Source organism: Phyllostomus discolor, chromosome 5, assembly GCF_004126475.2.
Source record: "Phyllostomus discolor isolate MPI-MPIP mPhyDis1 chromosome 5, mPhyDis1.pri.v3, whole genome shotgun sequence".
Classification (NCBI taxonomy): Eukaryota; Metazoa; Chordata; class Mammalia; order Chiroptera; family Phyllostomidae; genus Phyllostomus; species Phyllostomus discolor.
The window spans coordinates 135,363,453-135,379,884 of NC_040907.2; the positions used below are offsets into that span (position 1 = coordinate 135,363,453).

Here is a 16,432-nt window from a genome sequence, read left to right on the forward strand (position 1 = left end):
CATAAAGTTATTTTTACAACCAGGGCAAATAAGGATCGTGGTTCACTGCCCTATTTTCTATGAGGTTACTGAGTCTTCCAGATTATACTCCTGAAGTTGCTTTTTTGTGTGTGTCTCCTCGAGAAGCTAGTTGATGTGACCCTCACAGCACCGTGCTGGCTCCATGGGGCATGCTGTGTGATTTCTTGATGTGAACACACATCTTTTCATACTTTCACTTTTCTCATAGCTGACTACACCTTAAAACCAATGGGTGCATTTAATGTGGCATTATTTTTAATTAAAAGCCATTATTTGATCAAAATGATGGTGGTTTTTATTATTGATGGTATTTTAGAATATAGGAAAGGTTAGTTAACTATAGCTGTGTAACAAATAACCCTAAAACTCAAAATAACAGTAATCATTTACTATCTCTCATGGTTTCCGTGAATCAGGGTTCACTGAGGGCACAAAGGGGAGTTCTTGTCTGGGCTCCGTGCCGTCTGGGGCCTCAGCTGGAAGATGCGTAGCCTCTGAGTTAGAATCATCTGAAGGCTCACTGATTCCTATTTGAGCTTTGCTGGGGCTATTAACTGACACAGGAATAGTCCATGAAGAGATAAGGAGAGGAAGGGATTAAACTTAAAATATTTACTTATTTATTATTTTTTTTATGAATGCAAGACCTTTCAAACTCAGGAGCTTTGAAGGAAAAACCCATTTGGAATTTTCTGAGAGGCTGAACTTGGGTTCTGATCTCAGGGGGGCTTGGAGCCTGGCACTTTGGAGGTCGACCTAACATTGTATCACTGCAAAGGGCAGCATTACAGTGAAGCCTAGATTTTTGCATCAGGGTCTACTCTGTTGGTTAGTGTTCAGGATGACTTACACCAAATGCCTTACTACTTCTACAAGTCTCTGTCCCATCTCTAAGTTTTCAAATCTAGGTGGGCAGAAGCAGCATAGCTGACAATGCTATGTGTTCCTCCACTTGAATCAGGGACTTGACTGTCAGCGGTCCCCCAACACTCCTCAGTCATGCATGCTAGGGAAGAGTTCTCTTTCCACCATGCTTTGAGGTCTTTGACGTGAGCAGATGAAGGCAGCACTTCCTCCAGACCCCCTCTTGTTAATCTCTGAAATACACAGGGAAACCTGGGGGAGTCCAGGAGTCTGTGGCCTCTGGCACTTCTCAACCTCCTGTGGGTTCAAAGGATTAGATGAAATACTGTCTTTGACAATTTAAACAACCAACGAAACACTCTACTCTTTCCTAAAAAGCTAAAGTTTTAACAAAGTGGTAATTTTTTGTTAAAACACTTTAGAAACTAAATGGGCCATTTCTTTAGGCCTACATGTATTAAGGCTTCTAAATATGATGTTTAAAATAACGTCGTTATTTGTCTAGAAACCTGAAATAAGCATTCCATCACAAAAATAGGTTTTCTTTTGCTGAAATTATCCTTAACACTAGTTTCAGAATATTAAGCTTCAGGGGGGTGTTATAAAAGGATTACTATCATCATCAAGAGCTCCCATCTACTGTACGCCTCCAGTTGGCAGGCAATGAGCAGGGCTTGAATAGGGTCTTGCTCGACAACCTGTGAGGTTGGCATATCATCCCCATTTTACAGGTAAGAAAACTCAGCAAGTAGCAAGCAGAGTTTATCTCACTTGAAAACTGTTGTTTGGGGCTGGCCAGTATTTGGGAAGCTGTAGAATTTTTCACAGCAGCTACTAAGTCTAGGGAACTAGTGTCTACAAATAGAACCCTTTTATGTGAAACTGGGACGTGGCCCAGAGACTGCAGTGGTTCAACTGCTGAACATATATAGATCTTTCATTTTTGATGCATGTATCTTGGTATTGAATCTACACTCCTTTAAGCTTGGTTGTGTTTATGATATTCTCTAGAGAGTTTAGCATCATGGGGTTTTGTAAATTAGTAGATTACATCATAGGATGACCAATGTAGCAATATCTTTGGATGCAATGTAGCTAATGGTGTGTGTGTGTATGGGGGGAGGGGGTGAGAGGGGGAAGGGGGAGAAAGAGGAGAGATCAATCAAGAGATAAAACATGTTTGGGATTTGGAATTTATAAAAATGATTTCAGATTAATTTAAATCTTTTTTATTGCAGGAATAACATATCTTTATTGTGAAAATTGTAGGTGAATTTCCCCCATCCATAAAAAAGAAAAGCCATCTTATAGTCATTCACCGTTAAGATTTTGGTTCACATATCCCAAGCTCTGTGTGCGTGCATGCGTGTGTGTGTGTGAACATTCATTCATATATTTGTTTTTGCAAAAATGATCCCATACCAAAACTATTATATTTTTAAAATTAGTCATTAAATATGCTTTTATAACATCATTTTTAATATAGTAACATTTTTACGGTATGGCTATATCATATGTTTTGAACATCAGGTTTTTTTATTATTTATTTTTCTTTCTTCTGTTATCTTGCAGCAACTGACAGATAGAAACAGGCTTTTTAAATTTCAGGGCACTCCTTGGCCCCCTCCCCCACTGCCGTTTGGTAGAGGGTGCTGTGTATTGCTGCTCCGCTGCCCTGAGACCTACCCGCCAGCGAAGAACACTGTGAAACTGATGGCTGCTGACAGCTCATCGGCTTTTGCTGTTTCTTCTTACAGGAGACAGAGCATGTGGCGCCCAGCCAGTCGGAGTGTCGGGGGAGAGCAGGAACGCCAGCTCATGAGAGTCCACAAAACCACCCATTCAGGGGCCAGGAACCAGTGTGGCTTCAACCAAGGTGGGCCTTTGCTGTGCCTGGGGTTCATTCCCTGGTGCTTGTCACACCCACACAAGAATCTAGGCATTCTGATGTTTGTTGGCATTCCTTGTAGCCTAAGAATCTGCTTAATGGGGCCTAGAAGGAGTATCATTGAGTCTGAGTTTAAGAAAGATGTAAATAACCTACTGTCTCATCTTTAGTTTGAAGATTACCAGCCTTAAGTCTCAGAGAGAAGTAGAGAGAATCCTGCCCTTGGAGAGAAATGGTTAGCTTTTCCTCTGTGATAATGATAGTGATGACGATATAGACATCAGCCAGTTGCTTTTTATGTATAAGATTATATAGCCTTCACCACATCCTCATAGCCCCATTTTATGGAGGAAAAACCTGAGGCTGGGAGACATTAAGGCATTCACCTGATTTTGCACAAGGGAAATAAACTGAGCCAGAATTTGAACCTACAAATGTCTGTCTATGGCATAGCAGGTGTGGCTTCTGTGCCCATCCTAGTGGTGTCCTGAGGCCCTGAAGTAGCCCCGGGCTGGAGATAGCCGTGACTTGAGGGCAAGGGCATGGATAAAAAGCTGTCTGCAGCAAGGTTGGCACGGTGTTCTGATGCGAGCCTGGCATTGCAGCTGTCTATGGAAAGTCTCTGCTGGAAATAAACAGAAGGAAGAATTCAACCACTAGTTGTGTCAGCTGTCTTTTTAGGATCTTGTGTACAGTGTAATTGTAGCCCTGACTCAGTGGAAAGAGTTCTGTGCTTCTGAGCATGACCTTTAGCAATTTTTTCTAAGGTTGCAGAGTCTAAATAAATAAACAACTACAGAGGAGATTATGCTATGTAATTGTGCTTTAAAATATCCAATGTCCTAAATTTTGAATCACAGAATTCCAAAGGGTTAGAGGGGACCCCGGAGTGAGATATTCTACTATCTGATTGGATTTATGGGCACAATTTATCACTCTCTTGACAAGTTGCCATCTCTTGTCTGTTTATTCTTACTTGACCTCTGGTGGGGTAAGATTCAACCTTGTTATTTCTCTGATGATCAGGACACTCTCCTTGCTATTTGAGGCTTTATTGTAATAAAGCTATTTTAGGCTGACTGGAGCCCTGTCTCCCCTGACCAGACTGGGGACTGCTTCTCTCATCATGAATAAGGCCAACTGTGTTCCCATGCATGTTTCAAAAAAAGTAAAAACAAACAAAGAAAGAAACAAAACAACAAATAAAGAAAAAAACTAAATCATTTTTTCTTTTTTAAATCCTTACCCAAGGACATGTTTATTGATTTTAGAGAGAGGAAGGGAGCGAGACAGAGAAAAACATAGATGTGAGAAATGTTGATTTGTAATCTTCCATTTGCACCATGACTGGGGATTGAACCCACAACATAGGTATGAGACTGGACTAAGGATTGAACCCACAACATTTTGGTGCATGGGATGGTACTCCAGCCAACTGAGCCACTCAGCCAGGGCTACATCATTCTTATTTATGTATGGAAGGTATGGTGGCTCTTTGGGATGGATATTCACAGAGGCTGATGGGGGAAAAATGGTATTATCAATTAACCTTCTCAAAGATGCCTGAATTTTGGTAAACTTAAAACTACTTTCTATCTCCTGAATGGTGGGGAAGGTGAGTAGGGATGTCACTGTCACTAGAGGGCAAGTTGGAAATGTAATAGGATTACATGGCGGGTATTGTTCACTCGTGACTAGGGAGACCAAGAATATTGAATTAGAGACCCTCCCTATGAGGAAACACATACCTTTTGGCAGGAACTCTTACCTTTGGGGGTAGGAATTGCAGTCTTATTCAGATTCCCAAAGATGTGTGGCACTGTTTTTCAGAGAAAAGGGATGCACATACACACAACAGTCTGTGTAACATTTAGGTGGTTACTAGGTCTCCTCTGCATGTTTGGAAAAGGAACCAGATACAAGGTTATCGGGCCACCTTTCTCATTCCGTCAGGCTTGTCTTCCCAACAGATTGGCCACCTTTTGCAAAAACAGACCTGGTCTCTCTTCCTGTATACCTAAGTAAGCCTCTGCAGGACCCCACCTACCTTGTTGTTCTTGTATCCCTCTACCTCCCACCCCACACCCCGGCTTAGCCTCCATGCTGTACTTTCGCAGGGTCTAGCAGCATTCTAGAAATTCCGTGCACCAGGTTTGGCAATCACAGGATCTGGGAGCCAGTTGCACATCGGGAGCCATGTTAGGCCAAGTTATGCTTGTAATTCTTAGACTTAGTATTTAGACTAGGCTGGTAACCTTTAATCTACAGTCATTTGTCACAACCGTGGTGGTGTCACCCAGAGACATTCTAATGGTACTTGAAAAAAATCTCAAAATATTGCAGGAATTATGAAACTTGATGAACTGGTGAAATGAGATCTAAGGCTAAAAACAACTTTGAGTCAGGTAGCTCGCATTCCTGATAACCTTGGTCTTCCGTTGTACGTCAGCATGTGGCTGGGTTCAAGCATATCATGCCCAATAAGATCCTGATAGAGACATGATACTGTAACAGAACACGTATGACTTAGGTCTGGCTCAAGGTAAGGGAAGAAGCCAGAGTCAATCTCAGCAGGTGTAAAATGCCACCTTCTTGGGGATGGAGAGAGAATGTTATTAGCAATAAACAATTTGAGAAAGGGAAGAAGCATCTTTCTGTAGCAAGGAGCAGTCAAGTGAGTGACAAACATCTCACGTTTCATTTAAACAAGACTTGAAGGATTAGTCTTCAGGGAGTGAATCCATCCCTGTAGACGTGAGGTTTTGGAGCGGACTGTGTTATGGTGTCGGCATTGATTTTTCCATACGTGCCAAATAGGAATAGCGTCATAGTTTCAGCTCTCAGAGCATTTGCATCATCAGCTCTTTCTAGGACAAAAAGCCTTTATTTTTCTCTGTGCCTGAGCTTCCAGGAGGACTATGAATGTTTTTGTCAAAGTTTGAATATATGTACATTATATTGGTTTTTAGAAGCCGCTGTAACAAAATGAGCACAAACCTGTGGCTTAAAAAAACAAGGATGTATAATTTATAATTCCATAGTCTAGGCCTCCAAAATGCATCTCACTGGGCTGAAGAGTCCAGGTTTGAGCAGTCCTGCATTCTTTCTGCAGGCTCCAGGGGAGAATTAATCCATTTCTGTGCCTTTTCTGGTTTTCAGACTCTGCCTTCATTGCTTGGTTCATGGCCTCTGTTCCATTTTTAAAGCTAGCAACATAGTATCTCTCTGAGCATGACTGGTAAAGATTTTCTGGTTTTTAAGTATTCATGTGATTGGGCCGAATCACATAAGCCTTGCTCATCTCCACATCTCAAAGTCCTTATTTAATCATATCTGTAAAATGGTTTTTGTTATGTAAGGTAAGGGAGGGGGCAAGGGATGCAGACATGGACATCTTTGGGGGACCATTACCCTGCTTACTGCATATACATTTATTTTTCCAGGGAAGAGGGGGTGACCTACCCATGGCCTGTGGGCTGTATGCGGCCTAGGATGGCTATGAATCGGGCCCAACACAAAATTGTAAATTTACTTAAAACCTTTTTTTTTGCTCATCAATTTTCCTTAGTGTTTGTGTATTTAATGTGTGGTCCAAGACAATGCTTCTTCTTCCAGTGTAGCCCAGAGACACCAAAAGGTTGGACATCCCTATCAGAGTCTCAAATGGTACTCATGCTCCCCAAAAAGGTTTGGAACAACTGTCCTAGCCTCTCCCTCCTCCAAGTGTGCTTCCTGTTTCGGATTCCCACAGAACCATCCTCACCAGTCACTACTGCCCCTGCGTCTTCTTTCTCTGCATCCCTCATCTCACCACACCCTCCTCACCCCTCTGTTACCTTCCTTAGCAGTACAGTGTTCTACCTCAGAGGTCTTAAATTTAGTGTACTGTAGGTATGTCTAGGGTGAAAATATATTCGGCTTATAGAGTGTTTTATAATGTTCTGATTCAATATTTAAAAATCAGGTTTTACAGACTTCCGGCATTCTCTAGAAAAACCCGAAGATGAGATAACCCAGAGCCTCCATCCCTACAAGGCAACAATTAGTTGGAGCCAAGGAGCAGTGCTCTATTTTTTCACAGTTCCCACCCAAGTCTGCCCATCTATTTATGCTCTTTGCCTGGCTCCTACAGGCATTTGGTTTATAATACTTGTCTCACTCCTTTTCTCCTGAGCTACTGCTCCTCCTGGGGACTCTAGCTGCTGGGAGCTGAGCCCTAATATTGGCGATGGCTGATACTGTCTTAATGCCTCCTTTTCCAAGATGGTGTGTGTATGTTTTAACTTGGATTTTCAGTACTTCTGAGCGGAGGGGCTACGTAGTACACTATTCTGGCATGCTCCTCAGTACCTGGAGCTTTTCAAAACATGTATAATTATAGAACTGCATTTAGTTAGAACAAGAGTGAAAACTTAGCAATCATTTAATACAACCTTCTCATTTTCTAGTTTGATGCCCAGTGAGGCTGTGATTCACTTAATCCTTCACTCCCTTTGTAATAGAACCAAGACAAGCACCAGCAATCTGTTTGGAGCAGCCACTTAATGAATATGTATCAATTTGATTGATTTTTATAGCTAAAGCCAATGCCAATACTGTGAACCCTCAGAAAGGACAAAGGGGAATTTACAAATGTAAGAGACTACTAATGAAGTCAGGGACTTTTTACCCAGCTAAGTAAATTTACTTTTGAGAGTGATTAACTCACTTGTGTTTAAACTGTTGTATTAAAATTTATGACAGCATTAAACCTTTAATGTTGTTAAAGACTTTGTTTGTATAAACAGGAGCTATTCTATAGCATTGTGTTACTGCTAATTAAGGCAGTGGTTACATTTGCGAATTGAAGTTCATTAGCCTCTTCATCTAGAAGTCCCCAGTAGAGGGGGTTGAAGGTTGGGGTATTAATGAGGATAATGGCCTTTGATGGCTTTGACTATTTTTGTGACATTCCAGATGAAAGGAAAAGCTTTGTTGCTCTATGAAAAGAGGAAGTTTTGCTGGCAGCCACTTTTCCATGGGGGATACATTCTTTCATCTTTTGTTTTTGAGATAGACAACTTGTATGTGTGTTTAATAGCCAATTGTTTCACATTTAACTGTTTTTCATAGAAATAAGCAGAGTCTTAATGAGTTCTGCTAAAAAGAGAAAGGAGGAGGAAGAGAGTGAGCACCCACCCAGAGGTTTTTTAGTAATACAAGAAACAAGGTCTGCCTTCTTGGGCTGAACCAGAGCCGGAGTTCTGCCTGTTGTCAGCATGTTCTTTCTCATTAGTGTGCTCTTAAGGTTTTTATTTTATTTATTTATTTTTTTGTGGGGGTGAGGGGGAAGACCAGGGAATAGGGTAGAGATTTAAAAAATAGCTTGCCTTGACAATGTTTAAGACTCCCTGGTGTACGGCTCTGTGATGGGTGGGACCTAGCTTACTTTGTGTCTACTACATAGGAAGAGAGCTACATGAGGGCTGTCTTTCATTGCCCACTCTGCCTTCACCTCCAAGGGCGCAAAAACAATCTGGTGAATGGAACAAACATTCAAATTAAATACAGGCTCCTGTGTCTACCAGGTGACCTTGGTCGCTTCCCTCAAATCCCTAAGTCCCTCTAACAGGAGTTTGGGTCAGATGATTTCTAAGGCCCTTTCTGGCTCTTACACTGAAAATGTTCAACACCCTAGATGTTTAAAGGATTAGACATGGAAAGACTTTAGCTCAATGATACCAGCTCTTGCGGTCACAGATAAAAATAATTCCCCCTCCTTGACATAGAGCACAAAAACATCCCACACCAAAGCCTTGAACTGTGGATTGGAAAAGAGCCCACACTTGTTTATTGTGAAAATGAAACCCTGTTTTTATTTTTTATTTTTGGAATCTATGATCACTTGAAAAATTGTTAGCATTTTCATTGAATAGTGATTACGCATTCAGATAAAAGGGAAACTCATACATTCTCTCGTTAAAAATAATAAAATAAGTGAAACATGGTTATATGAAAAAAACAGAAAACTCCAAGAACATAAAAATTTCTTATCTTACCACCGAGATCTAGCCACTGTTACCATTGCAGTTTGCTTGTTGATGTTGTTGTTACTGTTTCAATGCAGACGTGAAAAAGAGCTGTGTCTGAAAGGAGCTTCTTGAGACATTAGGGTTTGAATTCGTATGAAGCACTATGTATTTCAAGCAGGTCCCACAGTATAAAGTTAGACCAGAATGCATTCTGAAGATGCAATCTTTATATATAAGGTGAATAATAAATAGGTGATTTATCATAAGGCTGGTGAGCTCTTTTATGGCTAAGGTGAACAAATTGGATTTTCCATAACAAATACTCTAACACACAATTCTTTTTTATTGTTGTACAAGTACAGTTGTCTCCATTTTCTTGCCACCATGTTCTCCCTCCCCACCTACCCCCACCTCCCACCCTCAATCCTTCCCTTCTTTGGCCTTTGTCCATGGGTCCTTTATAAATGTTCCTTGATGACTCTTTCTCTTCTTTTTCCTGTTATTTCTGTCTCTCCTCTCCTCTGGTTACCATCAGTTTGTTCTTTATTTCAGTGTCTCTGGTTATATTTTGCTTGCTTGCTTGTTTTGTTGATTAGGTTCCACTTATAGGTGAGATCGTATGGTATTTGTCGTTCACTGCCTGGCTTATCTCACGTAGCATAATGCTCTCCAGTTCCACCCATGCTATCACAAAGGGTTGGAGCTCCTTCTTCCTTTCTGCTACATAGAATTCCATTTTGTAAATGTACCAAGTTTTTGGAGCCACTCATTTACTGATGGGCACCTAGGTTGCTTCCAGCATGAGGCTGTTGTAAATTATGCTACAATGAACACTGGGTTCATTGCATAGGTTCATAGGTGCATAGGTTCTTTTGAATTGGTGTTTCAGGATCCTTAGGGTATAATCCCAGCAGTGGAAATGCTGGGTCAAAAGGTAGTTCCATTTTTAGTTTTCTGAGACAATTCCATACTGTTTTCCACAGTGACTGTACCTGTCTGCATTCCCACCAACAGTGCACTAGAGTTCCCTTTTCTCCACAACCTCTCCAACACTTGTTGTTTGTTGATTTGTTTATGATGGCCATTCTTACTGGTGTGAAGTGGTATCTCATTGTGGTTTTATTTGCATCTCTCTGATGGCTGGTGATGCTGAGCATCCTTTCCTATGTCCTCTAGGCCCTCTGTATGTCCTCCATGGAGAAGGGTCTGTTCAGGTCCTTTGCCCATTTTTTAATTGGGTTATTTGTGTTCTTGGAGTGGAGTCATGTTAGTTCTTTATATATTTTGGAGATCAAACACTTGTCTGAGTTATCATTGGCAAATGTGTTTTCCCATACGGTTGGTTCCCTTTTCATTTTGCTGATATGTTCTTTAGCCGTGCAGAATCTTTTTGTTTTGATGAAGTCCCATTTGTGTTATTCTTTCCTTTATGTCCCTTGCTCTAGGGGACATATAAATGAAATATTGCTGTGTGGGATATCTGAAATTTCCCTGCCTATCTTCTCCTCTAGGACTTCTATGGTATCATGACTTATACCTGTCTTTTATCTATTTTAAGTTTATTTTTGTGTATGGTATAAGTTGGTGATCAAGTTTCATTTTTTTGCATGTAGCTGTCCAGATCTCCCAACACCATTTGATGAAGAGGCTATTTTTACTCCATTTTATGCCTCTGCCCCCTTTGCCCACTATTAATTGACCATAGAGACTTGGGTTTATTTCTGGGCTCTATTCTGTTCCATTGATCTATGTATCTGTTCTTATGACAGTACCAGGCTGTTTTGATTCCAGTGGAGTTGTAATGTAGTTTGATGTCAGGTATTGTGATCCCTCCTACTTTGTTCTTCTTTCTCAATATTCCTGCAGCTATTCAGGGTCATTAATGATTCCATATATATTTTTGAAATAACATATGGTTTTTTTTAAAGCCCCCACTTTCTCCCCTTTCTCAGCCCATGGTCGGACATTGACCATTCCCTAAACATCTCCCTCTCACTATATTCACCACATTATTATCATATTCTTCTGTTTATCAGTCCTCCCTCACACTAGATCGGGTGGCTTTGGAGGATATAGGACCTAGGTTATATCTATCCACCCTTATGTGCTCAACAGATGGCATGACTTACAATTTTCTATAGGAACTATGTTTTACAAACTGTAGTGATGAGATGGCTGTGCATGTCAGAAATAAGATTTCTAGAAGATTAAACAAAAAGCTTTGTTCTTGCTATCTCAACATGTTGGAAAGCTTCTTAGCCTAAATTGGAATAGTTTTGAGAGAAATTTCAATAATGACTTATAGGAGGCAGAATGTATATAAACTTAAATCTAATTTAGAATGTTAACCAGCTTGTTAAGTGTTCAGTGTTCCTGAGGCCATGGGATTGCGGCTATTCTTCAACATGCTCTTCATCTTCCCAAGGAGGTGATGGCTACTCCATGCATCTGTCATAGTATTTATTCACCAACAGGTTGCCCCTTTTCAAGACTTGTGTTAAATACTACACACACACTCAGACATCATATACAGGGTCTTGCAGAGGTAACACCTTCTTGAGTGTGGTTGGTAGGGTAATAATATGGGTGAAATAATTTATAGTTTTAATTTGATCAATTCACCTAAAATGTCATATGGTGTGCTTGAGTGTGATATTGTTATGTTACAGAATTACATGCTTATAATTTTGAAATAAAAGATTTTGTAATGAAAAAGGGGAATTATTTGTGCTAGAGCCTGTATAGAGACACAGCTCCAACCCACCCCCTAAAAGAACAAAATAGAGATTTTGTTCTTTTATCCTTAACCGATGCTAGATAAAAACTTTTTGATTTTTTCATATATATCATTTTCATATATATATAAATTTTTTCATACATATGAAATCTTAGAGACACACTTCTGTGTAAATTTTTTGTTCCATTTAATTATTACATTTTTCTATATTCTAAAGTAGTCTTAAATATTAATGGCTGTGAAATATTCCATTCTGTGTCTATACCATTATTTATTCAGCTAATTCCAAATTATTGGGTACTTTGGTTATTTCCATGATTTATATTTTTGGATACTATTGGAAGAATCATTTAAAAATATTTTTGAAATGACAGGGGTATTTTAAAAATATTTCGTATGAGTTTCAGGTGTACAGCATAGTGGTTAGACAATCATATACTGTACAAGGTATTCCCTCCAGGATTTCCAGTGCCCACTTGGCGCCATTCTATATTGTAATAATATGGTTATTATTATTATAAATATTATTATTACAGTGATATTGTTATTACAATATTATTGACTATATTCCTTATGCTGTACTTTACACCTCTGTGACTGTTTTTGTAACTACCAATTTGTTCTTACTCCCTTCATATTTCTACCCAGGCCCCAGATGCTTCTCCTGTCTGGCAACCATCAGTTTGTTCTCTGTATCTATGAGTCTGTTTCAGTTTTGTTTGTGTTTTTATTTTGTTCTTTAACAGTGCATGAGGGTTCTCTTTTCTCTACATGCCAGCCAACACTTGTCTTTTTGTGGATTTATTGATGATACCATTCTGCAGGTGCGAGGTGGTATCTCATTGTGGTTTTCATTTGCATTTCTTTGATGATTAGTTACAATAAGCCTCTTTTCATGTTTATTGGCCATCTGTATGTCTTCTTTGAAGAAGTGTCTATTCAGGTCTGCCCACTCTTTAATTGGATTTTTTTTTTTTGGTGTTGAATAGCATGAGTCCTTTATAAATTTGGGACATTAATACCTTATCAAATGTGTCATTAGCGAATATCTTCTCAAATTCTGTAGGTTGTCTTTTCTTTTTTTGTCGATGGTTTCCTTTGCTGTGCAAAAAAACTTTTTAGTTTGATGTAGTCCCATTTTAATCTTTTTTCTGTTTCCCTTGCCCAAGGAGTTATATCAGAAAAATACTGCTAAACAAATGTCAGTTTTTACTGCCTGTGTTTTCTTCTAGGAGTTATATGGTTTTGAGTCTTATATTTAAGTCTTTAATTTATTTTGAGTTTATTCTGGCATATGATGTAAGAAGGTGGTCTAGTTTTATTATTTTGCTAGTATCTGTCTAATTTTTCTGACATGATTTATTGAATAGACTGTTTTTACACCATTGTATGCTCTTGCCTCCTTTGTCAAATATTAATTGACCATATAGGTGTGTGTTTATTTCTGGGCTGTCTATTGTGTTTCATTGATCTATATGTCTGTTTTTATGCCAGCATCATGCTGTTTTGAATACTGTAGTCTTATAGTATAAATTGGCATCAGGTAGAATGATACCTCCTACTTTGTTTTTCTTATTCAAGATTGCTGTGGCTGTGTAGGGTCTTTGTGGTTCCATATAAATTTTTGGATTATGCATTCTAGTTCTGTGAAAAGCATCATTGTTGTCTTGGTAATAATCATGTTGAATCCATGGATTGTCTTGGGTAGTATGGACATTTTAACAATATTAATTTTTTATATCTGTGAGCACAGTATATGCTTCTTTTCTGTGTACTTTTATTTTTTTTCCTTGTGTCTTACCATTTTCTGACTACAGGTCTTTTACCTCCTTGCTTAAATTTATTCATAGTGTTGTTGTTTTTTTTGAGACAAATATAAATGGGATTTCTTAGTTTCCCTTTCTGATAGTTCATTATTAGTGTAATGAATTTCTGAATGTTTATTTTGTATTCTGCTACTTTACTGAAGTCATTTATCAGTTCTAGCAGTTTTTTGGAGGAACCTTTAGCATTCTTTACACACAGTATTATGTCATTGTAAATAATGACAGTTTTACTTTCTTTCTTTCCAGTTTGGATATCTTTTATTTCTTTTTGTCTGATTGCTGAGGCTGGGACTTCCAGTGCTATGCTGAATGAGAGTGTTGAAAATAGACATCCTTGTCTTGTTCCTGATCTTTTTTTTCCTGATTTTTTATTTTTAAATATATTTTATTGATTATGCTATTACAATTGTTCCATTTTTTCTCTCCTTTATTCCCCTCCCCCTGTATCCCCTCCCACCACCATTCCCCCACCTTAGTTCATGTCCAAGGGTTATACATTAAAGTTCTTTGGCTTCTCCATTTCCCATATTATTCTTAACCTCCCCACTCTATTTTGTACCCCTACCTTATTTCCTATACTTTATTTTGTACCTTATTTATTCCCTATACCTTTTCCCCCATTTGTTCCCCTCTCCCTCCCCACTGATTACCCTCCATGTGATCTCTATCTCTGTGATTCTGTTTCTGTTCTAGTTGTTTGCTTAGTTCATTTTTATTTTTTTTAGTTTCGTTGTTGGTAGTTGTGTTTGTTGTCATTTTACTGTTTGTATTTTTGATCTTCTTCTTTTTCTTAGATAACTCCCTTTAATGATGAACTCCTTTAACTTGACCTTATCTGGGAAGCACTTTTTCTACCTTTTGATTCTAAATGATGGCTTTTCTGGATAGAGTAATCTTGGATGTAGGTCCTTGCCTTTCATGACTTTGAATACTTCTTTCCACCCCCTTCTTGCCTGTAAGAAATCAGCTGATAGTCTTATGGGAACTCCTTTGTAGGTAACTATCTCCTTTTCTCTTGCTGCTTTTAAGGTTCTCTCCTTATCTTTAATCTTGGGCAATGTAATTATGATGTGCTTTGATGTGTGTTTCCTTGTATCCAACTTCTTTGGGACTCTCTGGGCTTTCTGGACTTCCTGGAAGTCTATTTCCTTTGACAGATTGGGGAAGTTCTCTTTCATTGTGTTTTCAAATAAGTTTTCCATTTCTTGCTCTTCATCTTCTCTTCCTGGCATCCCTATGGTTTAGATGTCGGAACGTTTAAAGTTGTCCTGGAGGATCCTAAGCCTCTCCTCATTGTTTTGAATTCTTGTTTCTTCATTCTCTTCTGGTTGAATGTGTATTTCTCCCTTCTGTTCCAAACCATTGATCTGAGGCTCAGTTTCCTTCCCTTTACTGTTGGTTTCCTGTACATTTTCCTTTATTTCTCTTTGCATAGCCTTCACTTCTTTCTCTATTTTGTGACCATACTCAACCATTTCTGTGAGCATACTGATTACCAAGTGTTTTGAACTCTGCATCTGGGTTGGCTATCTCTTTGTAGCTTATTTCTATTATTGGAGCTTTGATCATTTCTTTTTATTTGAGCCATTTTTTTTTTTGTCTTGGCTCACCTGTTACATAGTAAGGGGTGGAGCCTCAGGTATTCACCAGGGTGGGGTAACCCACGTTGATGCATTGTGGTTTTGTATGTGGGGGAGGGGTCTGAGAGGGAACAGTGTGGCTTGCTCCATTCTCTGCTGGTTTTCACTCACTTCTCCTACTACCCACAAGCAAATTCAGCCCTTTTGGTGATTCTCAGGTTGGTGGGTTTTTGTAACTCCTAGGACCCTGTGGGTCTCTCAAATGAACTCTCCTGTGAGGCTGGGAGTTTTTCCCACCACTACAACCCCCCAGTTTTTTCAGTCAGAGGTTTTCAGGCTTTATTTCCCCATGCTGTGGAACCCTGGGTTGCGTGGTCTGTCTTGCTACCCAGTTGTTCCTCCGTGTTTATCCACATGCAAATGTGGGATCACCCAGTGCTCCAGTGGCCACCTGGCCCTGAGTCTTCTCTGCTCAGCTGCCCATCTCTGCCCCTCCTACCAGTCTGGATGAATGTTTCTTCTTTAGCTCCTTGTTTATCCAACTTCCATACAGTTCACTTTTCGGGCAGTTCTGATTGTTTTTTCTTTTTAAATTTGTTGTTGTCCTTCTTTTGGTTGTGTGAGGAGGCAAAGTGTATCTACTTATGCCACCATGTTGGTCAGAAGTTGTTCCTGATGTTAAGCAAAATATTTTCAGTTTTTCTCTGTTGAGTATGTTGTTAACTGGTGATTTGTTATGTATAGTTTTTATCATGTTGAAGTGTATTCCCTCTTCCTACTTTTCTGAGAGTATATTTTCATAAATGGGTGCTGGATTTTGTCAAATACTTTTTCTGCATCTGAGATATGATAATATGATTTTCATTTTGTGTATAGGGAGTATCATGTTAATTGATTTGTGGAAATTTACCAACCTTGCATCCCAGGAATAAATCTCACTTTATCTTAGTGTATGATCTTTTCAATGTACTGCTGAATTTGGTTTGTTAATATGTATTTTCTTTGAAGATTTTGCATCTATGTTCATCAGGGATATTGGCCTACAATTTTTTCTTTGTACTGTTTTTATCTGGTTTTGGAATTAGAATAATGCTGGCCTCATAAAATGTGACTTTTTTGGAATAGTTTGTGAAGGATAAGTGTTAGTTTTTCTTTGAATGTTTGGTAAAATTCACCTTTGAAGCCATCTTGTCCAGGACTTTAGTTTATGGGAGTTCTTTTGATTAGTATTTTGGTTTTGTCAGTTGGAACTGGTCTGTTTCGATTTTCTGTTTTTTCTTGATTCAGTTTTGGATGATTGTATGTTTCTAGGAAATTATGCATTTATTCTCAATTGTGAAATGTTTGACAAATAGTTCATAACGTTTTCTTATATTTGTATTTCTGTGGTGTCAGTTTTTTTTCCATTTTATTTCTAATTTCATTTATTTGGGTCCTCTTTTTTTCTTGATGAGTCTGGTTAAAGGTTTATCAATCTTGTTATCTTTTTTAAAGAACAAGCTCTA

At 38.9% G+C, this 16,432-nt stretch overlaps 1 protein-coding gene across 10 annotated transcripts in view; it reads left to right on the forward strand.

The window, feature by feature from the left end:
• Positions 1-16,432, forward strand: part of FAM13C (family with sequence similarity 13 member C) — a 126,985-nt gene that overhangs the window by 44,229 nt on the left and 66,324 nt on the right. For all 10 annotated transcript variants that reach the window (XM_036026935.1, XM_036026934.1, XM_028511972.2 and 7 more), the window contains one exon: positions 2,643-2,761. In XM_036026935.1, the coding sequence (XP_035882828.1) occupies positions 2,643-2,761 (119 nt within the window). The remainder of the gene's footprint in view (positions 1-2,642; positions 2,762-16,432) is intronic.